This window comes from Carcharhinus amblyrhynchos, chromosome 9 (genome assembly GCF_965287045.1).
Source record: "Carcharhinus amblyrhynchos chromosome 9, sCarAmb.v2.hapA, whole genome shotgun sequence".
NCBI lineage: Eukaryota > Metazoa > Chordata > Chondrichthyes > Carcharhiniformes > Carcharhinidae > Carcharhinus > Carcharhinus amblyrhynchos.
Window position 1 is genome coordinate 85,995,942 of NC_137332.1, and position 24,607 is coordinate 86,020,548.

Here is a 24,607-nt window from a genome sequence, read left to right on the forward strand (position 1 = left end):
CCCATTAGCCCTACACAAAAAAAACATACTAAGAAGAGGAAATTACATGTATGATGATAATATGCCTTTAAGAAATGTATTTAATAAATACATCATGTTTCTGGTGAAGGCTGTGTTTATACTTCAACTCTGTTTAACAATGCTGAATTTTCTACAACCAGCAACCACCTACTGATACTGCAGAAGGTTAATTGCTCCTAATTATTGGAGTGTTTGTTTTAATCTGGGCTAATGTATTGTTAGACTTAAATTGTTTCCTGGGATTTCAGAGCAGGGTTTAATTAGGTTGATTGACGTGTGTGACATGTATAACGTGTGACATGTATAACGTGTGACATGTATAACGTGTGACATGTATAACGTGTGACATGTATAACGTGTGACATGTATAACGTGTGACATGTATAACGTGTGACATGTATAACGTGTGACATGTATAACGTGTGACATGTATAACGTGTGACATGTATAACGTGTGACATGTGGGTGGGTGGGTGGGGCTCAGCTTACAGAGGGGAAAGAAGCAGGCAGTTGCAGATTGGATTTGAAAAGGAGCAATAGCTCTTTTTTCCTCTCTCTCCCCTTTTCTAGAAATTGAAGTCTGGAACCTGCTAGAAAATGGGTATGTTTCTCCAGAGATTTGCAAAAGACAAGAGGCGTTTTCTCCCCTTCCCTCACTGCATGAATGCTGTGTGAAGTCAGGTTTTCCTCTGGATGCTGCTATCTGAGAGTCAGACAATGGGTGTCTCTCTGTTTCTGTGTCCAGAAGGGTTAATAGGCTGGAGGAATAGGAATTCACACTTCTGATTCTTGCTAACTGGCACTTATGATGAATATTGCTTAAAGTGCAACTAATAGAAATAGCTCGCAGTTAAGAATTATATTTTGCATGTTTAAGTGTTTATTTCAATTGATAAAATTTATATTATTCCTTTTTGTTATATTTTAATTGTGTTGTTAAATAAAGGTGGTTTTAATAAAACGTTTCTAGTGGGTCAACAAAATCACACCCGGAGTGAGACAGTTTATGTTTAACTAATCTAAAATCAAAAAAAATAGGGGGGCCCAAGCTAACTTCATGATATATCTTGGAGTTTCTCAGCTGGTCCCTAACACATGATCCCCATGTTGAACATTGACAGAGATCCAACACAAGCATAAAAAGACAAGGCTGAAGCATTCACAACGAACTTCTGCCAGAAGTGCCGAGTGGCTGATCCATCTCAGTCTCTTCCTGAGGGCCGCACAATCTCAGATTTGATTTACTCTCATGTCATCGAGAAATGGCACACTCGATACAAAAAAGGTTATGAGCTCCTGATGACACCACAACTGCTATGTTGAAGTTACATGCTACAACTACTTGCATCTCTAACCGTAAAACTGATCAGCATTGTGGAAAATTGCCCAGGATGTACCCTGCTCAGAAAACAGACAAATTCCATCTGGCCAATTACTGCCAGACTTATGGGAATTCTATTCCTCCAGGCTTTTAACCTTTCTGGACAGAAATACAGAGAGAAACCCACAGCAGCCTCCAGAGAAAACACTTCTTGTCATCTACAGGCCTCTGGAGAAAGATAGCCATTTTCTAGCAGATTCTAACTTCAATTTCCAGAAAAGGAGAAAGTGGAAATAGAGCTACTACACCTTTTCAAATTCAATCTGCAACTGCCTGTTTTTTCCCCTCTGTAAACCAAGCCCCACCCACCCACATGACAATCAACCTAATTAAATCCTACTCTGAGTCCACTTTCAATCAACTGCAAAGTACTGGAATGTCACCAGAGTGCTATCAGGAAGTACTTACTAATAACCTACCCACCAGCTGGAGATCTCACTGAATAGCTCTGTCAAAGGACCAGATACAGGCTGATTGGCCTCTTCCTGTGCTGTATAATTCTATGAAAATTTACTAATCCAAGACAACCATGCACAATCTGTGAATAACTTACCAAGGTTCCTTCAACAACACATTCCAAATCCACAACTCTACTACCTGAAAGGACAAGGGCAACAGATGCATGAGTACACCACCCCTCCAAGCCACACATCATGCTGACTTGGAACAGTACCACTGTTCCTTCATAATACAAATTCCCAGTGGATTGCTTTTACATATTCCCTGAAAATTATTATTTCTAGAATAGAAACATTAGATTCTTGAGGGATTTCAACCCAAAGGTGAACTTACTAAACTGAAAATAAATGGCTCTTGATGTACAACTTGATCATACCTCCTCAAAGAGAATTGAGAAAATTTAAACCAATGTTATCGCTTGCTTCATTCTCTAAACAAAGTAATCCAGGCGTATGACCCAACAAGCAAACCAGAAACAACAACCTGTCAAAGGTTAACATTGATTAACCATCTCTTCCCATCCAAAACACCAACACAGTCTTTAATAGAAAGAGAACATTCCTGAAATACTCAACAGACCAGGCAGCCTCTGTGCAGAGTGAGAAGTATTCTTTTACATTGATGGCCTTTCATCAGACCTTCCTAGGACACTTAGCAATGAACAGAAGAGAGGCCATGAAACACTCCCAAGAGAAATGTGCTTAAACAAGTGGGGAAAGGTGCAAAGTGCCAGCCCTATCTTTCAGACGACACTGATGCCAGGTGACTCAAGAAGCTCCAACCCGAACTTGATTATCTAGACTGGTACTTGCCAATGTTGTACAAAACGTTAAACCAAGGCCCTTTCCGCCTTCTCAGAGTTGAAAAACTCTACGCTATCTGAAGAGCAGCAATAGATTTCTCTGGGTTTGCCGGTAACCACGTATCCCTCACAATCACTATCAGATACAGCTTAACCGATCTTTCATCTCATTTCAGTTTGTGGAAGCTTGATATGTGCAAGTTGGCTGCTAGATTTCCACATTACAATAGTGAATAGTCCAAAGTAAGTGTGGGACATCCTGAGAATATGTAAGATTTCATATGAGCCCAAGTCTTTTTTCCAGCTGAAGAGACAGACCTTCAACGGAAGGGAGACAGAAGCAAGATATAACTTAGGGTGGTAGTTTCAGAAGACAGGCACATTGAGTGAAGGATTAGCCAAGAACAGAACAGGAAAAGCAGCAAGGGTCAAGCAGTCATGTTGCAGAGTTGCACATTTTTACAGTAACTTCATTGCTGTGTTAATGTAAGCCTACTTGTGGCACTAATAAATAAACATTAAAACTTTAATTAAAACACATTGCTCTAGGAAACCACTCAAACATAAGGAACTCTAAATTAATATGTTGAGATACAGAGAAACAGTGGACTTAGGAATGAATGGAGACAACTGGAATGTACAATCCACTGTATTCGAGAACAGGGGCTGCAATTTTAGAATTCATTGGAAAAGGTGAAGGAAGTGAGGTAAGAGTGCTCAAGAATTCAATTCTCAACATGAAGAAAAAATGATACTTGAGAGAGAAAAGCACTATGTGCATTAAGACAAAATGGCTGAACAATCTTGGCTTCTGACCAGTTCTCAGGATACAAACACCAGACTTGGTGCAATGTTGAGGGAAGTAGGTGCTGTCCCAAAAGTAATGAGTCTTGTGAAAGCAAACTACTCAGCCCAAGTCTTCAAGCTGGATAAAAAAGATAGTAACAGCCTCGGGTGTTGATGGTGAGGACAGAAAGAATTGGGTTTTATCCACAAACTTGTGAACATTGATGCACATACATGATTATCACTGAGAGGTAAGCATTTGGTGAAAAATAGGAGGGGGCCAATATGTTGTCGGAGGCATATCGCAGTCATCTATTTAGGCACGAGCCATGAATTCTCTCAAACAGGGAAGTTGCTGGGATATGTGCAAATGGAGCTAAGTGACCACAGCAGCAGAAAGATGGACAGAAGAGGAGAGATAGTAAAGAAGAATCAACTGATAACCAGAGTTCAAGGAGTTGAGTTTTACCAAAAACACAATATGTGGAACATTTCCTATAGATAATGTGTTGCACATGACGAAAGATGGTGAGCAACATACCCCCAACTGTCTCACTCAATTCAGCTAAATGTGATGCACCGACTGTGAGAGAGTACTAGAGTTTGGAATGGTTAAAAAAAATTCAAGATAAAAAGACATATGGGAAACTATTCTCAACCATAAACCATGGTTTGACCTTTTTTTATCATTGCACCAGTTTATCAATTTTTCTCTCCATTTCTGTGAACAGGAGTCGCAGACTAAATTTTTTGCTGCAATCTCACTTGCATAAATAACAGCGTTGCATCCATACTCCGTAGCTTAAACAAAACAACTCTATAACTATAGAGAGAGGCATAATTACTAGTCGAAGTTGTGGAGCTCACATCACATCCAAGGAATTCAGATATGCTATCTTACAGATAGTGAATAGGAAAATAAAGCAGCATGCCAAAGTGTGGACTTGAACCATGCTGCCAAAGCTTGAAAAGGGGATGCCCTACAACTGGCGAGAAAGAAAATCATTTCTAAAACAGAGCAAGTGAGCTAATCTGCAGAAAACTTTAAAAAGGTCATGTAGACCTTCAAAGTCTACTGACCATTACTTCAACAACAACACTGCCTGGATGGTAGATTTGAGGGAAATGGCAAAAGGTGAATTTAAAAAGTCTGAGCATCACAAATGCTTAAATCGGTGGAGTATAAACCATTGAACTGCAATTTTTAATAAGACACAAGTCAACAATTATGCCTCAGCATTCTTTTAAATAAATTAGTTATTTTTAACCAGTAAAAACATAATGTCACCAAATTTCTGCACACAGTTTACAAAATAATGCACAAAATTATCAGAGAGCTAAAAACCACAGTCTAACATTACAAAACTCTCTGAACATTCCTGCACAATTCGAAGCACAAATAACTATATATTTAGCAATTTACCTAGTTAGTAAGTGGAACACAGTTTTTCCTGACAACAAATATTTGTTTTACTCTGATTACTGGGTAAATGTTGACCGTATCCTTAAAGCCTGTTTGGCTGCGTTAACAATACTCTTGCTTCAGAGTCGAACCACATAATCACCAACACTTCAGCATACTCTACTGAGGGAGTGTTGCACTGACAGGTGAGAAGTTACACTTGATCTGGTAAACATTAAAGTTCCAAAGATGACTCAAAAAGAAGCAGGAATTTTTCCCTATGCCCTGAGAAACATCTCCCTCTCAGCAAACACCAGGCGAACTGTTTATTTATCTTATTTGTTGTTGTGGGACTTTGCTCTGAAACACTGATTGCCACCTTTGTCTACCAAATAGTCACTGCATTTCAGAAGTAATTTTTTGATTGCGGACCACTTGTAGATATCCTGAGGGTATGACAGAACTGTTTTGTAACTGCAAGTCTGTTCCTTAATTGCTCAGAGAAATGACCAACCTTTCCTGACTATTAATTCAAAACAGGGGATCTTGTGCTTTGAATACTTATAAAGCGTACCCCAAGCTTGCTCCCTACACCTATGTGGTTTGACAATAAAATATAAAGAATGATAGCAAGAGAAATAGTGTATGCTGGGCAAGCTGAATCCAGTCACTGGCTGCTGTCATCCTTCAGTCCATTCTCCCCAACAATAGTTTGCACTTACGTAGCATCTTCACAAATGCTGGCAGAGGAGAGGGAGAAGTGGGCCCACCCTATGGGGAGAGAGGTGCCACACACCCGACCCCCTGCAGCGGAGCGGAGGGGAGGGGAGGGGAGCGGGGAGGACAGGGGGAATCCCCAGGGAGAGGGAGGACAGGGGGAAGACTTCCAGAGGGAGGAGACCTCTGGGAAGAACCTTCGGGAAGAGGAGAGGGGGAGACATCTGGACAGACAGGGAAAGAAGGGAGAAGTCACGAGTGAGGGGAGAAACAGTGACAGAAGGGGTGCAGGGCTGGGGGGTGGGGGGTGCAAAGAGAGACAGAGGGTGGAGGAGCGCGAGAAGGAAAAGGGAGAAGGAAGAGAGAGTGAGACAGCGTGAGGAGGGAGAGAGATTGCAAGCACATGCAAGAGGGAGGTGGAGGTGGAGGTGGAGCTGAGAGTGGGGGAATCAAGTGGGTGAGAGCAGGGAAGTTTGGGGGGAAATTGGACTGATGCCTAGGTAGCTGAGGGCCAGCTGTCGGTGATAGAGTGAAGGGATTTGGAGATCACAAAAGGCTGGACAATCACAAAGATCTAAGGGTTGTAACAAACTGTGTGCTTGGTATGAAAAATGCCAAATACATTGAGTGCAGTCCCATTGGCCAACATCAGCCAAATTGTATACATAGAACATAGAACATTACAGCGCAGAACAGGCCCTTCGGCCCACGATGTTGCGCCGACCAGTTAAAAAAAACAACAATGACCCACTAACCTAAACCAATCCCTTTTCGTCCATAAACCTGTCCACAGACCTCTTAAACGCCCCCAAACTAGGCGCATTTACAACTGCAGCAGGCAGGGCATTCCAATCCCTCACCACCCTCTGGGTAAAGAACCTACCCCTGACATCTGTCCTATAACTACCCCCCCTTAGTTTAAAGCCATGCCCCCTCGTGCTAGATTTTTCCATCAGAGGAAATAAAATAAATAAAATAAATAAATAAATAAATAAATGTGAATAAATTTCTGCACAAAATGCAGATGTATGGGATTGGGGGTGATCTAGGGAACTGGATTAGGAATTGGCTAGCGGATAGGAGACAGAGGGTAGTGGTTGACGGTAAATATTCATCATGGAGTTCGGTTACAAGTGGTGTGCCTCAGGGATCTGTGTTGGGGCCACTGCTGTTTGTGATTTTTATTAATGATCTGGATGAGGGTATAGTTGGGTGGATTAGTAAATTTGCTGATGACACCAAAGTCGGAGGTGTGGTAGATAGTGAGGAAGGGTGTCATAGTTTGCAGGAAGACTTAGACAGGTTGCAGAGCTGGGCCGAGAGGTGGCGGATGGAGTTTAATGCAGAGAAATGTGAGGTAATTCACTTTGGTAGGAATAACAGATGTGTTGAGTATAGGGCTAACGGGAAGACTTTGAATAGTGTGGATGAGCAGAGGGATCTAGGTGTATGTGTACATAGATCCCTGAAAGTTGGGAATCAAGTAGATAAGGTTGTTAAGAAGGCATACAGTGTCTTGGCGTTTATTGGTAGGGGGATTGAATTTAGGAGTCGTAGCGTTATGTTGCAACTGTACACAACTCTGGTGCGGCCGCATTTGGAGTATTGTGTGCAGTTCTGGTCCCCACATTACAGGAAGGATTTATTCACATAAAAAATTTATTCACATTTAGTGAATAGCAACACGTGGGAGTTTCATTGACAGACCGTGCCTGATTCCACTATAAATGTAAAAGCAGCGGAAAATTTTGATTTTCAAAGCCAAGGCTGGCTGCAGCAGAGAAATGTGACAGTACAAGGTAGAGATAGCACGGCCTGGAAAGAGTACAGAAAAGGTTAATTAGGATGAGGTTGCAGGAGCTGGGATTGTTCTTAGAGCTCAGAAGGATTACCAGAGTGCTAATTAAGATCTTTGATAGTCAGAAGAAACGGATTCCTCTGGCAAGTGGGTCAATGTCCAGAGGACATAGGTTTGAAATAATTGTCAAAAGTACTATAGCAGAAGTGAAGAAACATTTCTTCAGAGGGTTAAGAGCTGAAAAATACCACCTCAAAGTGTGGCAAAATCAGTTCCATAGAAATCTTGAAACATGGAACATGGATTTGTAGAGCTGTCATTTGATGGAAGTAAACTGGATCACTCTTTCAGAAGCTGGCAAATGCATGTTGAGCCCAATGGCCCCTATCTATGCTAAAGGATTTTAGTCATGATGTGGGTATGCCGGCGTTGGACTGGCGTAAACACAGTAAAAAGTCTGACAACACCAGGTTTTAGTCCAACCTATTTATTTGATAATATACTCACAAGCTTTCGAGGGACACCCTCTTCGTCAGGTGAATGGCCATTCACCTGACGAAGAGGGTGTCCCTCGAAAGCTTGTGAGTATATTATCAAATAAATAGGTTGGACTAAAACCTGGTGTTGTCAGACTTTTTACTAAAGGATTTTAGTGCAGACCCTGGAATGTAACTGCTTACAGAGATCCAAACAAGGGGCTGTATTTCCATAATGGAAGTCTTAAGGCAGCAACACAGAGCAAATAGAATGATTTCAGGCATTCATAGTGAATGTTAATGTTTGTGACAAAAGGCTGAGGCAGACAAAAAAAGCATTTGCTGAAGGTGGGTCAATGTTTCAGGTGCTATGGTTACAGGTCTAATATTAACCAGTTAAATACATTTAGTTATTTTAAATAGAGGAGATAGGCATCTTTGAGATTATACGTCAAAGTCAAAACAAATCTGCCACCTTTTGAATTAAGGAATGTTCTTGATATGGTCAAAAGGAGACTGGACTTTTTAAAAGAGAGAATGCTTTGAGCAGTTTGCATAGTCAGGGGATATTTAACTAAACACATTTGAAAGGTAGAGAACAGAGTTCAGTGTGGACAGCTGCTGGCAAGATTAAAACATGATTTCTAATGCCCAGGCATTTCAAATGCACACTGCAAGTGTTACTCAGCAGCAGGGTCATATCTCTACTCCAGACAGAAACAATAAGGTGAGCTCTTCGAAAGATTCCAAAAGAAATCCTTAACCCCTGCACCACGGTAAGGTGTCTCACCACGCAGAGGGTCCTATCTTACCATCACCACTCAAAAGGTGCAAGTTGTTTCTGACACAAAAATAAAAATCAATTATACTGATCCCAAGTATTAAATCTTGGATGGATTAGAAAGGAGATGTAAGGCCTTATTTCCATGAGTAAACAGACTCCAAGCATATTAATTGTCTTCAGGCACAAATGCACAATCAGCAGTTAATACAGGTATGGTAGGGGAAAAAACAGAGGTTACAACATGAGGTGTTTTATGAATACAAGTATAAAATACCTAATTGTAGCATTTAACATGAAGGTCCTGTAGTTGGTTTGCATTCTGCTTCTGTTTCAGAAGACTCACTACATGCTGTTGAGTTTACCTATTCCAGTGTCATTTCACACAGCACACACAACTGCATAGTTCACCATTAATACTTCATGTTAAGGAGCTGAAGAAATACAATGAAGACACAATAAGGCCGATAGCACAATTTGGCTTAGCCAGCAAGGGGCTACTATCTATCATAGGGAGTGCACGACCATAGATTCAACTCCAATCTTTACACTTATGCAGGTGGAACAGTTGTTCAAAGGGCCTGGTTTACATGAATAATGTAGTGTAATTCCCACATCTCTTTTCTGAAGTAAGTTTGGAAAAAAAAAGAGAAATGCACAAGGAAGTCTCAACACAAATTAACAACAGGTGACTCAGGTTGTTTCACTGGAAAAGACGTGCAAGGTCTATTTGGTGGACAGTGGCAGGAACATCTATGCTGACAGTGGATATACTGAGTCTCCAAAGTCTCAGGAAAGTATCAAGAATGTCAGGTTTTATACTTCAATTGTCAACTTAATTTCAAGACAGAATGAGGTTGGGGTCAAAAGGATATCAGCATTTCTGGCTAGATATGAGACCCACGTGATTCATGTTGTTTGTAGGAATGAAATGGTGTAGAGAAAGCCACTGTAAGATCAAATTAGAAGGCTTACCTATAATATATCCCCAAATTCCACAGACAGGTCATCCTGCCAGGTTCCAGGAGAGAGAGAGAGATAGAGAGAGGGGTGTAGGGGTGGGGGGTTTGTAGAGGTGGGGGGGGGGGGGGGGGTGCGGCTGTGAGTGGAAAAGAAACAGAGCAGCAAATCTGTATAGTTCACTGCAAAGAAATGGAGGTCAAAGCTCACGCTTTTTAAAAAGACTGCAAGACTTGCCTAATGGGAGGAATCTCCAATTCGTCCCTCACTGTGAAAGCTAGTTCTGAGGTTAAAGGTTATCATGCTGGGAAAGGAAACGAATGGAAGCAAACTGTTGGAAGATAAGAATCACTATGGACTGGTTTCAACAGAATAGAATGTCTACTTAAGAGACAAAGTAATTTGTAGCATGGGGTTTTTAGTTGTAGCACAAGTTAATGAGGAACTTTATTTCTGTAGTTTAAAGTATAAGTTTCATACCAAATAGTGTTATAATATTAGTCAGTTATTTTTAGTATTTTTGTTACAGTAGAAATCTTAAAATGAGAAATCCAAGTCATGCAAGTCCTTTTTATTGGCAACATGGAAACTAACAGTCCCTCTGGAGATCATAACAGTAAATAGAGGACAAACAATTTCGTAGACTAATGTGATATATAGCTCACTTTCTCAAAGTCTGTAAAACTGACCAATGTGAAGAAATCACATATTACACAACCATATCTTCTCAATAAACTAAACTGGTCCTTAACTAGAGGTGGTAATGGGCAGTAATTTCTCAAATAGCACTTGTTTCAAAGCTTATTCATTGCACTCTATGTAATGTAATTCTTAACTCAAAGAATCGCTTAGGAGACCAAAATTAGGAGCCATACGTATAAGGTAGTCACCAATAAATCTATCTAGACAGGGGTAGGAATGTGAAATTTGCTACCAAGTGGAGTAGTTGAAGAAAATAGCATACATGTGCATGAGGGAAGAAGGAAAAGGATATGCTAATAGGGTAAGATGAAGAGAGACAGGAAGTGGCTCCCAAGAAGCATTAATGCTGATGCAAACCAGTTGGACTGAATGGCCTGCTTGCATGCTGTAAATCTAATGCAGTTAGGTTAGGGAGACTATCAGGATAAATGCGTGGGGTTACAGAGATAAGATGGGAACGGGGTCTGGGTAAGATGCTCTGTCGGAGAGTTGGTGCAAACTCAGTGGGCTGAATTTCCTCTTTCTGCATGGGGATTCTATGGAATTCTATGCAAGATAGTGCTTGGAATAGATGCTACAGATTTTAAGTGGACAATAAATAGGTGTATTTCTAGCCACAGATTTAACACTGGAAAAGGCAACTGGTGATGGCTAGCTGCTTCTAGGTGGCAGTGAGGAAATGGGAACAATAAAAATCAAGGGTGTCATTCTCATGCATCCAATTAAAAAAGCAGCATTTCACAGAATCCCTACAGTGCAGGAGGCCATCCAGCCTATTGATTTTGCACCCACAACAATCCCACCCAGGCGCTATCCCCCATCATAAACCCACGTGTATACCCTGCTAATTCACATAACACTAAGAGACAATTTACCATGGCCAATCCATCTAATCTGCACATCTTTGGAATGTGGGAAGAGACTGGAGCACCTGGAGGAAACCCATAATGACACAAGAAAACATGCAAACTCCAAGCAGACAGTCACCCAAGGCCAGAATTGAACCTGAGTCCTTGGCACTGTGAGGCAGAAGTGCTAACCACTGTGCCATGCCGTCAAATCCTGAAAGATAACGGCTTGGGCATACTAGCACAAGGGCGTAACATACCATAGAATGGAGAAGAGGATAGTCAATAACAACAAAAAAATTATTCTCAAATAACCTACCAAATCTTCACGGTATGTTTTCTGAAATGGAAGTGCCTATTGTTGTGAGCTAAAACATCATTAATTTGGCTATTAACAGAACCAATAAATAAAAGTAAAAGTAACTAAGGGAACAAAAAAATCAGATAGAACAATAGTATAATAAAAACAAGAATCCGATGGAACAGCAGCCGGACAAACAAATAAAACTGATTAACATAGGGAATCACTGACCCAATGGGTTAACATGCTGTTTTTTTAAACTTGTGCTCAAGTTGTGACTGATTTTTGCAAAATCACATTAATTACCCATTTGCAGTTATTGAGAAAGTAGTGGTGAGCCACCTTGCTGAACTATTGCAGTCTTTGTTCCAAAGGAAGACAATCCCAGGATATCGACTCAACAGTGACAAAGGAGCAATATATATGTTCAAGTCAGGATGGTATGAGGTTTAGAGGGAAGCTTGGAGATGACTGCTGTTCCAAGGACATTTTGTCCTTCTCAGCAGTGTAGGACACAAGGCAAAGAGGTGCAGTTGGAAGTAAGCTTGGCAAATTGTTGCAGTGAATCATAGATTCTGCTTGTTCTTCGCCCATCGTCATCGATGAGGACCACGACACCATTAGTCATTTTGAAGCTGGGTGCAGTGTGTCCGAAGATGATTGATCAGGCCAATTCAGGCATGGAATGTCCTGGCACATATTGGACAGACATGTGTAGACGCTGTAGTTGTTGCACTGGTGGTTCTGGACTTATGCAGCTCGCACTTAAGTTGTGCTTTAGCAATACACCTTGCTTTGTAAGCTTGACAGCCTTTGTGGATGAGGCAGCGCCAGGTAGGGCGGTTTTGTGCCAGCGTTTCCCAGATGGTCGTGTCTATGTCAAGCGACTTCAGGGAGGCCTTGAGTGCGTCTTTGAAACGTTTCTTCTGCCCTCCACACGAGCGTCTTCCAGCAGAGAGTTCCCCAAAAAGGGGCTGCTTGTGTATGCACTCATCTGATATACGGATGACATGACCTGCCCATCGGGTCTGCGCTCTCATCAGCAGTGTGTGGACTGATGGTAGACTTGCTCTGGAGAGAACTTCATTGTCTGGTACTTTGTCTTGCCATCTGATGCATAATATTCTGCAAAGAAAGTCATGTGGAAATGATTGGGCTGTCTTGTATGCCTTTGATACGTCCATGTTTCACAGGCATACAAGAGGGTAGTGAGTACCACAGCGCTGTAGACCTTCAGTTTTATTGCTGGGCTGATTCCGCGATGTTCCCATACAGTGGAGCGCAGTCTACTGAAAGCAGAACTTGCCTTTGCTATTCTGCAGTTAACTTCTGTATCAATAGTCACTGCTTGGGAGAGGGTGCTGCCAAGATAAGTGAACTGGTCCACTGCCTGTAGTTTCTGCCCTTTGATTATGATTATGGGTTCTGTGTACGGTGCATGACGAGCAGGCTGGTGCATGACTTTGGTGTTTTTAATGTTGATGGTGGGTCCAAAGTTATCACAAGCCGTGGAAAATTTGTCCAAACTGACATACTCTGGATCCGAGCCAATATACAGGGCGCAGTCATCGGCAAAGAGGAAATCTCTCAGAACAGTCTCTTTCACTTTGGTAATAGTTTGAAGTCTCCTTGAAGAGCTTCCCATGACTTTAAAGGAAGCCACATTGTGACTCTGGAAGCAGACCCAGCTCCAGATGAGTGACCAGGCGATTTAGCATGACTCTTGCGAGGGTTTTTCCTGTGATGGAGAGCAGCGAGATTCCTCAGTGGTTGTCGCATACTTGCTGGTTGCCCTTCCTCTTGTAAAGGTGTACGATGGAAGCATCTTTAAGATCCTGTGGAATGGATCCTTGCTTCCAAAAGGACTGGAACAACTCGGTGAGCTTCTCGATAAGTACTGGACCAGCAGCTTTGTAAATCTCTTCGGGTATGGCATCTGTCCCTGGGGCTTTGCCACTGGATAGCTGGCTGACAGCTTTCGTGACTTCGGCTACTACCGGTGGGTCATCCATGGCACTGTTGATATCAACCTGGGGAATCCTGTCTATTGCCTCATCGTTAATAGATGACGGTCGGTTGAGGGCAGGTTCAAAGTGTTCAGCCCATCTCTGCAGGAACTGAGCCTTCTCTGTAATGAGAGTTGTACCATCTGTACTCAGGAGGGGGGGAACTCCCAAGACATTGAGGTCCATAGAGAGTGTTGAGGGCTTCACTGAACTGATTCAAGTTGTTTCTGTCAGCGTATCCCTGTATTTCATCTGCCTTGGTGCTCAGCCAGGCAACCTGCATTTTACGCAGTTTGTTCTGGATTGTCCTGCAAGCACTGGTAAAAGCATTTTTCTTGGCAGCTGATGATAGGTCATTCTGAAAGGCCCGATGAAGATGGTGCTTCTCAACAAGTAGAGCCTGTATCTCCTCATCATTCTCATCAAAGCAGTCATGCTGCTTGCAGTAGAGAGCCCGATAAATGGGCAGCATCCCTGAAGCATTCCCAGTCATCCTCAGCGCTGCCTGCGAGGTGTAAGTCAGCAAGCTTGACTTCTAAGTCTTCAGCCAGTGCTGAAGCTATGCTGGGGTTCTTTAGCTAGGCCGCATTGATTCTTTTCAATGCTTCCTTGTAGTCACCTCTTGGGTCTGATGCGGAGCCTCATTTTGGAGACTATGAGCTTGTGATATGTCCATCAGTCAGCACCATACATGGCCTTGGTCACTCTGATATCCTACCTGTCTTTTCTCCTGACAATGACATAGTCCACAAGATGCCAATGCTTAGAGCGGGGGTACATCCAAGAGGTCTTGTTACGGGTCGGCAGATGGAAGGTTGTGTTGGTGATGAGAAGGTTGTGTGCTGCACAGGTCTTCATTAAGAGTAGGCCATTACTGTTACACTTGCCCACTCCATGCCTCTCAATGACTCCCTGCCAGATTGCAGTCACACTCTACTCTTGCATTGAAATTGCCAAGCAAGATCAGCTTGTCGGTACTGCTCATTGCTGATAGTAGGGCGTCTAGTTTATGCTTATTATATCACTGAAGAGTGAGATAACTCATAGCCACAATCATTTTCTTTGTATCAGGTACACTCCAGCCAATACAGTGCATTCACTTTAATCTTCGCTGACCTCAGATTTGTGCAAGTTCCTTGGTGCCACTTTTGGCTAAATGCCACTTTGATATCAAAGGCAGCAACTCTCACATCTCCTCTTGCCTTGCACTCTTGCATGGATGCTTGGATCAAGGCCAGGATCAAGTGCTTCTAATGTTATCCAAACTGAGCATCAGTGAACATATGAGGATACTAACTATAACTCTTTCCATTATTTACTGATGACTGGAGTCAACTGAACCTGAACAGCAACTCTTGTATTCTCTTTTTTGTGGCTGAACCAGATCTGCGCAATATTCCACATTATCGGGTGAATGAAGGGTCACGGTTGCATTGATTCACTTCTGAAAACTAGTTCTGTATCCGACCTAGACTGATCACAACAGTCTCACTGACAAAGTGAGTTTGGTCACTGAGAAACAGAATCCCTACAATGCAGAAGGAGGTCATTCAGCACGAGTTTGAACAGACTCTTTAAAAGAGTATCTTACCCAAGCTCACCTCCCTGTCTTATCCCTGTAATCCCATCTTTACTGTGGCTAATCCATCTAACCTATACATCTTTGGACACTAAGGGGCAATCCCATCTTTACTGTGGCTAATCCATCTAACCTATACATCTTTGGACACTAAGGGGCAATTTAGCATGGACAATCCACCTAAGCTGCATAAATTTGAACTGTGGAAGATTAACCCACAGAGACACAGGGAAAATTTGCAAACTCCACAGAGTCATCGAAGGCTGGAACTGAACTCAGGTCCTTGGCATTGTGAGGCAGCAGTGCTAACCATTGTGTCATCCTCTGAATACAAGGTAAAACAGACCACAATTCAACAGAACTGGCAGTCTTACTGAGGACTTTGATGTATCAAATTGGAAAATGTCAGTGAAGGTACATAGAAGGAAATGATCTTTGTGGGAACAATTGATGCTGACACACTGTCAAACACCAAAAAAAAACCATCTCCCTAGAGAGACATCACTCAGCTTGAGTACGAGGAATTTTTGCATGCCATCTTGGGAATTCTGTTAAACTAACGATAACTATTCCCACTATTTACAGTTAATACCATCTCACTGGTGAAGTTTGAAAAATAACAAATTTTAACTGAACTCAATGCCCAGCCTACCTGACAGATCCATCTGCTACATTAGGCACATACAGGGTAACATGAATAGGAACTTGGCACTTGGCACGAAGGTTAGCCATGGCACGAAGAGCCTCTGCTTCATTGCGTGGAGAGGTCACTTTAGTGCAGCCCAGATAGGTTAACTTGTTGAACAGCACACTCTCCTCTTCTGCGGCAGTGGGTGATACAGCTTTTGGTGCAGGGAGCTCTGTTGAAAATACATCTGGATTAATACTGTTTGCGAAAGGGACAAATGGCATCACTCAGACAACAATTAATTCCTAGCCTGCATGTTTTTTCCAGAAACAAGAACTAAAAATACTGGAAACACACACCAGCCCCAGGTCACTCAGCATCTCTATAAAGATGTTAATACCATGGCTTAGTCAGTAAATTTGCATGCCTAGTAAACAGCAGATCCTGAGTTCAAATCTCAGCGGTGTCTCAGTCCATTTGTGCGCAGGCTTTAAATTGAAAACACCTGAAAGTACAGTTGGCAAGAACATAATCTTATCAGATGGCACGATGGCACAGTGGTTAGCACTGCTGCCGCTCAGTGCCAGGGACCTGGGTGTGATTCCCGGCTGTCACTGTGAGTGTGGAGTTTGCACATTTTCCCCGTGTCTGCATGAATTTCCTCCGGGTGCTCCGGTTTCCTCCCACAGTCCAAAGATGTACAGGTGGATTGGCCATGTTAAGTTCTCTCTGTGGACCCAAACAGGTGCTGGGGTGTGTCAATTAGGGTATTTTTCATAGTAACTTCATTGCAGTGTAATGTAGGCATACTTGTGGCTAATAAATAAACTTTTAAAAACTTTAAAGAAGAGGGATTTTCACATTTTACAGCATACCCTCCATTACACTGCAGATATGAGCAAAGGAATTAACTAATCAATAAGTGTGCCTGGCTTTAAAGAAAGGCAGACTGGGGCTTGGACACATGTTCTGAGAAAAGCAATGACCTCCCTTTGAGACATTTTGTGACTTCAAGACGTAACAACACTAAGACATCTTTCACATGGCCCAATCCATGCAATAAACAAGGGCATGCTTTACCTTGCAGCATTCATACATTCCTAACATTAATTAATTCCACTCCATGCAAGGGCTGAGTGGATTGCAGGTTGGGAGCACAGTATATGAAAAATGCTTAGCAGTAAATGGAAAAATACCTTAAATATGAAGTTAACTTTCTTTGACCTACGTTGGTTTCCTCTCACAGAGAACAGGAAACCAATCCTGTACATATTTTAAAACTTCATCTTTATTATAATTCCTTATTTTTAAACTGGACTTTTAAGAATATAAAAACATAAGAACTAGAAGCAGGAGTAGGCCATCTGGCCCCTCAAGCCTGTTCTGCCATTCAGTAAGATCATGACTGATCTCTTTATGAACTCAGTTTCACTTACCTGCCTGCTCACCATAACCCTTAATTCCTTTACTATTCAAAAATTTGCGTTAAAAACATTCAAAGAAATAGCCTCAACTGTTTCACTGGGCACGGAATTCCAAGATTCATAACACTTTGGGTGAAGAAGTTCCTCCTCAACTCAGTCCTAAATCTGCTCCCCCTTATTTTGAGGCTGTGCCCCCTAGTTCTCATTTCACCCATCAGTGGAAACAACCTCCCTGCTTCTATCTTATCTATTCCCTTCATAATCATATACGTTTCTATAAGATCCCCCCCTCATTCTTCTGAATTCCAACGAGTATAGTCCGAGTCTACTCAGTCTCTCCTCATAAGCCAACCCTCTCAACTCCGGAATCAATGTAACGAATCTCCTCTGCACCCCCTCCAGTGTCAGCATATCCTTTCTCAAATAAGACCAAAACTATACACAGTACTCTAGGTGTAGCCTCACCAGTGCCTTATACAGCTGCAACGTAACCTCCCTGTTTTTAAACTCCATCCCTCTAGCAATGAAGGACAAAATTCCACTTGCCTTTTTAATTACCTGTGGCACCTGCAAAACCAACTTCTTGCGGTTCATGCACAGACAACCAGGTCCCTCTGCATAGTAGCATGCTTCAATTTTTTACCATTTAAATAATAGTTCATTTCGCTGTTATTCCTACCAAAATGGATGACCTCACATTTACCAACATTGTACTCCATCTACCAGACCCTTTTTCACTCATTTAAACTATCTATATCATTTTGCGGACTTTGTGTCCTCTGCACTTTGCTCTACCACTCATCTTTGTGTCATCTGCAAACTTTGATGTATACACTTGGTCCCCAATTCCAAATTGTCTATGTAAATTGTTAACAATTGCAGTCCCAACACTGGTAAACAACTGCGGTCCCAATCCCTTAGACTCACCACCAGCCACTGATCGCCAACCAGAAAAACACCCATTCACCCTCACTCTTTGCTTTCTGTTAGTTATCCAATCCTCTATCCTTACTAATACATTACCCATAACTCCATGCACCTTTAGATAATGCAGCAGCCTTTTCTGTGGCACTTTGTTGAATGCCTTTCTGCTGAACAAAGGCAATTGAAGTGTTTGACCTTCTGTCTGGAAATTATGTCCCAGAAATCTCCAGAACAAAATAATTCTCTCTTCATTTTCAGGAATGTCACACCTCATTTTGCCCAAGATGCTGTGAACAGACCACCTGCGATTGCACAGGTTAACTTCAAAAGCAACATCAGGAATTCCATTTACATTTGATAAGCCAACCTTGTCAGCGAAGTTCTTGATCTGTTGAGATAATGGCTTCCCAAACACCAGACCCTCAACACAAATGGCAACCCTTTTCAACCCAAACGGCTGAGACATTATCAGTCCTGAAAACAAAGCCAAATTCCAGACGCTGGATAAACAGCCTCTGTTGAGAAGGAAGATCGCATGTCCCAAGACTCTGGACTTTGGAGCAGTTTAATATTACCTTTCTCAGCCACGCAGCCAATCTGCTATTTAATATCCAAATGATAGGCCATCATTTGGATATTAAAGTTCTGTCCGGGTTGAACCACCGGCCCACCCAACCTGACTCTACAGGAATATTCCATTCAGCACCTAGGAAACTGTGTGCCTACTTTATCTTGCAACATCAAAACCTGAAAAGGCTGGTCTCCAGCGAGCCAACCATCAAGTAACTATGTGAAATAATTCCTCTTAAGACTTTAATTCTGGTTTCTGTGGTCCTTGCATTATATACCTCCTTTCCTCTATCCCTCTCTTTGCTGTGTGAATGCGGAGTGGGAAGCTGCAAACATTCCTCTTTGCATGTTTCTGAATATGCACAATAAACTAATTTTCTTAGTTCATCCATTCTTAATAAAAACCCCACGACAGTGGGGTTATTATTAAAGTTGAAGCACACAAAAACCAAGGGGTTAATAAATGTGCCATTCCTTAAAACAAATTAATTCAAAACACCTTCAGATTAGACAGGTGGCAAGCGGAAATCTGTGCTGTTTATATTGACCCTCCTGTCCATAAGTTTACCAATCACATATCTTGCATACTGCTCGAAATAGGTAGTCTTTATAAGGGAAGAAACTCTAGCTAATAGAACACAGCTATCAAATTGTTGGTTAGAGTATGTGAATTACTCTATGCTGTTCAATTACAGGGATGCCCAAGAAGTAACAGTGGCATGGTCTTTCATTAATTATTATGATTTTCTGTTAAATAAGAGAGGTGATGGCGCAGTGGCATTGCCATTGGACTAGTAATCCTGAGACCCAGAGCAATCCACTGGGGATCCGAGTTCAAATCCCACCATGGCAAATGGTGAAATATGGATTCAATAAAAATCTGGAATTAAAAGTTTAATTAAACCATTGTCAGTTGTCATAAAAATCCATCTGGTTCACTAACGTCCTTTTAAGAAGGAACCATTGATGCCATTTGGCCCATCAAGCCTGCACCAACTCTCTGAAAGAGCATCTTACCCAGGTCCATCCTCCTGCCCTATCCCTGTAAGTCTGCCCATTTAACATGGCTAATCCATCTAATTTACACATCTTTGGGATGTGTCAACTTTGGGAGGAAACCGGAGCTCCTGGAGAAAATCCTCACAGACTCGGGAAGAATGTGCAAACTCCACACAGTCACTCAAGGCAGAAATTGAACCCGGGTCCCTGTGAGCCAGTATTATTAACCACTGTGTGACCATGTCACCCAGGAAACTTGTCATCCAGACACATCTGAACTCCTGATTGAGGTGAGAGTCACTGCCCTTAACTTCAACGCAGAATTTGACAAGCGTGTGAAATCATAGGTCCATACACTGCTGAGGAGATCCTTCGGTCCATCAAGTCTGCATCAACACATTAGAAACACCTGAACTCCCACCTAATCCCATCTGTCAGCACTTGGCCCATAGCCTTGAATGTTATGGTGTGCCATGTTCATCCAGATACTTTTTAAAAGGATATGAGAGAACCCAAATGCTTTCCCTCATACCCCCTAAACCTCTGCCCCTCACCTTGAACTTATGTCCCCTTGTGACTAACCCTTCAATTAAGGAGAACAGCTACTCCTTATCCACTCTGTCCATGTCTCTCATAATCTTGTACACCTCGATCAAGTCATCCCTCAGTCTTCTCTGCTTCAAAGAAAACAACCCAAGCTTATGCAACCTCTCTTCGTAACTTAAAATGTACCATCCCAGGCAGCATCCTGGTGAATCTCCTCTACACCCCCTCCAGTGCAATCATATCCTTCTGATAATGTGGTAACTAAAACTGCACAAAGTACTCCAGTTGAGACCTCACCAAAGTTCTATACAACACGACTTCCCTGCTTTTGAAACCTATCCCTCAATTAAGGCAAGTGTCCCATTTGCCTTTTTCCCCACCCCACCAACATGCCCTTCCGCCTTTAGAGATTTATGGGCAAACATGCTAAGGTCCCTTTATTCCATAGAACTTCCCAGTGTCCTACCATTCATTGAGTACTTTCTGGTCAAATTACTCCTTCCAAAGTGTATCACCTCACATTTTTCAGGGTTAAATTCCATCTCCCACTTTTCTACATTTCTTTGCAACTCAAGATATTCTGCCGCACTGTAAACCACCCATCCAATCTTTGCGTCATCCACATCAAGCACTCCTGACAAAATTGAAGTTAATGGGAATCAGGAGAAAACTCTCCATTGATTGGATTCATGCCTAGCACAAAGAACAGTATCTGCGGTTGTTGGAGATCAATCATCTCAGCCCCAGACATTGCTGCAGGAGTTCCTCAGGCCAAGTCATCTTCAGCATCCTCATCAATGACCTTCCCTTCATCACAAAGTCAGAAGTGAGAATGTTTGCGCCATTTTCAGCACCAGTCATAACTCCTCAGGTAAGCAGTCCGTATCCACAGGCACAGGACCAAGACAACATTTAGACTTTAGCAGTTAAGCTGTAGCATTTGCACCACACAAATGCCAGTTAATGACCATCTCTCCATGATGTTCAAAGGTATTAATGACAGTAAATCTTCCACTATCAACATGCTGAGGGTTACCACTGACCAGAAACTAACGTGCGCCAGCCATAAAATTTCTGTGGCTACACAAGCAGGCCAAAGGCAGGGATTTTTGTGAAAAGTAACCCATCTCCTGACGCCCCAAAGCCTGTCCATTTACAAGGCACAAGTCAGGTGTGTATGATGGAATATTCTCCCACTTGCCTGGATGAGTGCAGCTCAAACAGTACTCAAGAAGGTCAACACCATCCGGGCCAAAGCTGCACAATTATTTGGCATCCTTTCTACAGACATCCACTCCCTCCACCACTGACACACATTGACAGCTGTGTATACCATCTACAGGATGCAGTGCAACTATCCAAGGCTCCTTCCAAACACCTTGCAAACCTGTGATCTCTACCATGGAGAAGAACATGTGCAACAGGCACCACCTGAATACCACCAGCTGCAAGCTCCCCACCAAGCCTCACACCATCCTGACTTGGAACTATATCATTATTCCTTCATTGTCACTGGATCAAGCTACTGGAACTACCTCCCAAAAAGCACTGTGGTTGTGCTGACAGAGGAACTATTGTGCTTCAAGAAGGAAACTCATCACTGCCTTCTTATGGGCAATTACCAATGGGCAACAGATGCTGGGAATGCTAGAATTTGGTCACAGATCAAGGTCTTTCATATATTTGAGGACGGATATCATGCCATAGAAGAAAGGACAACTGCTGTTACAGAAGCTCTAAACTACAGAGTTCTTAGGAAGATAATGTAACAACCATCAAGAGTGTGGACTAATTTATAATAATTATCCCCTTCCAAAAATCAGGCCATTAATCAGAGGTCTGCTAGATCTAAATATGGAATTCAACACTGGAGCGTTTTCTATCCCATGGGACTGCAAAACTGGACAGGAATGGCTCAAACTAAGATACCCAAATACCAATGTTTTCAAAGCTTGCAAGGAATTGTGTATGAATATACAAACAAGGAACAAGCTATTCACTCCCTCAAGGCTGTTTCACCATTTAATAAGATCTGACAGTAACCTCAAATCTTTCTCCCGCCTATCCCAATAACCTATCACCACCCTATCTATCCACTTCTGCCTTAAAAATATTTAACAATTTTGCTTCCACTGTCTTTTCAGGAAGAGAGTTCCAAAGGCTCTCAATTCTTATTTTTAAACAGTGACCACATCCTCTCCACATCCACACTGTAAATAACCCTCAGGATCTTGAAGCAAGTTCTCTGTTACTTTTATAAACTCCAGCAGATACAGACCTAGCCTGTCCAACCTTTTCTCATAAAACAATCCACCCATTCCAGGTATTAATCTGATAAACCTTCTCTGAACTGCTTCCAAGTCATTTACACCCTTCATTAAATAAGGTGAACAATACTGTACTCAATACTCCAAACGTGGTCTCACTGGTGCCTTGTACAACTGAAGCATAAACCTCCGTACTTTTGTAATCACTTCCTATCACAATAACTGACAACATTCTATTAACTTTCCTAATTACTTGCTGTGCCTGCATGCTAGCCTTTTGTGATTCATGCATTAGGGAACATCTCAGAGCTTTGCAATCTTTCACCATTTAGGTAATGTGTTTTTATTTTTATTCTTCCTGCCAAAATTGACAATTTCACATTTCTCCTATTACAGTCCGTTTGCCAGATCTTTGCCCACTCACTTAACCTACTTATACATTTTTGTGGCCTCTTTATGTCCTCTTCACAATTTGCTTTCCTCCATATCTTTTGTGTCATCAACAAATTTAGCAACCTCTCTTCATCCACGCCATTTATATAAATTGTAAACAGTTGAGGTCCCAGCACTGATCCCTATGGCACACCACTTGTTACGTCTTGCCAAACTAAAAAAGACCCATTTAGGCCTACTTTCTGCTTCCTATCAGCAAGCCAATCTTTTATCCATGTCTATGTTATCCTCTCCCATGAGTTTTTATTTCCACAATAACCCTTGATGTAGCGCATTATCAAATGTCTTTTGGAAATCTAAGTACAGTAATCTACTGGTACTGAGGATAAAAAGGGAACATGTTACTTCCTTAAAGAACTCCAATTACCAAAATTGACTTCACTCTGTTTTTCTATAATTTGAACACCAGGATAAAAGAGGGAAATGCTGACACATCCATTTCACACAAAGTGGAAGCCACCTCAGATTTGTACAAAAGCTGGGAATTGGTGATTGTCTAATGGTATGAGGAAACCGATCAGTGAAAAACGTCATGTACGCAAAATGTTCTGAAATATCACAGCAAGTGTGGGTGGATCACAATGCTGTACAATGCATGATTTAGTATTGATTTACACGTAGCCATTATGAAGATAGTTTCACACCATTATTGAGGCATTACCAATCACCATGACAAAGGTTCAAAGAATAAGTTTTGGTTCTGCTTTTGACTCAGCAGACAGCTGTCACAGACAAGCTCCAAATTCTTAAGAGCTGTACGTAACAAACTCAAACCTACAACATGCTCGGTATCTCACAAGATAGCATGTGAATCCGACAGAGGCCGATCAACATGTATTTATCCTGAAAGAGGATTTTTCTTTTGCAAGGGAGTGCCTCTGTTGGAATCAAGGCTTTTTCTTGTAGCAGGCTGTAATATTATTTTGTTAAACCTTTTCACATAAACTTCAGCGAATGTGAAATTAACTTGGAATTCAATAAGCTGCCTTTTATAAAGAATCTTTGCTAGTGGAAGGCAGGGCAAAATACACAGCACTGACGAAATGGCATTCCTTGTTAACTGCACAGGAATGAGCTTTTCCCTGTTTGTGAAACAGTGGAGACATGCAATAACTTGCAGAGCTATGATATTTCATAATAGGATGTAAAATTCCAACAGGCTTCATCTCAAGCCTGAATTTGTAAACAACTCAATCAAGGAGGATGACTACTATCCATGTCTACCATACTTGAGTAATTGAGGAAATGAACTTATCTGTTGAAAAACAAACTGGGATTTCTTTTTCAGCCATTCCAATCTCACATCATAAATGTTTGAAATGATACACCCCTTTTCGCCTTTTCAATGAAATTTTCAAGTCACTGCAGAGAGATCGAATAATTGGTGTGGGAATCTGCTCTGCCCAATTTTCAGATCAGTTCTGAGAGAAAATAAACTTGCTGAAAGATTCAGCAAGAGTTTATTTTCTAGTCAAGAGATAAAGTACAAGTTTCACTCCATTCTGTCAATTCCCATGCTACATCTCTATCTCCAGGCACTGTCACATGCTCCTCAGCTATCTAATTGTATCTGAAATGTAGTAACCTCCACTTCAGAGCGCAAACAGAAACTGGCAAGATCTTTCTCCACATCGGTTATAGATTTACAAATTATGCCAAGGAGTCTGAGTTATGAGGAAAGATTTGACGAAATTGGAATTTGCAGCTTGGAAAGAATGCCTGAGAACTGATATTATCCAGGAATGTGAATAGATGGAAGCATCCCTGGAAATTTTCC

General features: G+C 41.9%; 1 protein-coding gene across 4 annotated transcripts in view; it reads right to left on the bottom strand.

The window, feature by feature from the left end:
* The window catches only part of rabgap1l (RAB GTPase activating protein 1-like), a 462,369-nt gene that overhangs the window by 389,305 nt on the left and 48,457 nt on the right, over nt 1-24,607 (bottom strand). For all 4 annotated transcript variants that reach the window (XM_080196010.1, XM_080196008.1, XM_080196011.1 and 1 more), the window contains one exon: nt 15,672-15,879. In XM_080196010.1, the coding sequence (XP_080052136.1) occupies nt 15,672-15,879 (208 nt within the window). The remainder of the gene's footprint in view (nt 1-15,671; nt 15,880-24,607) is intronic.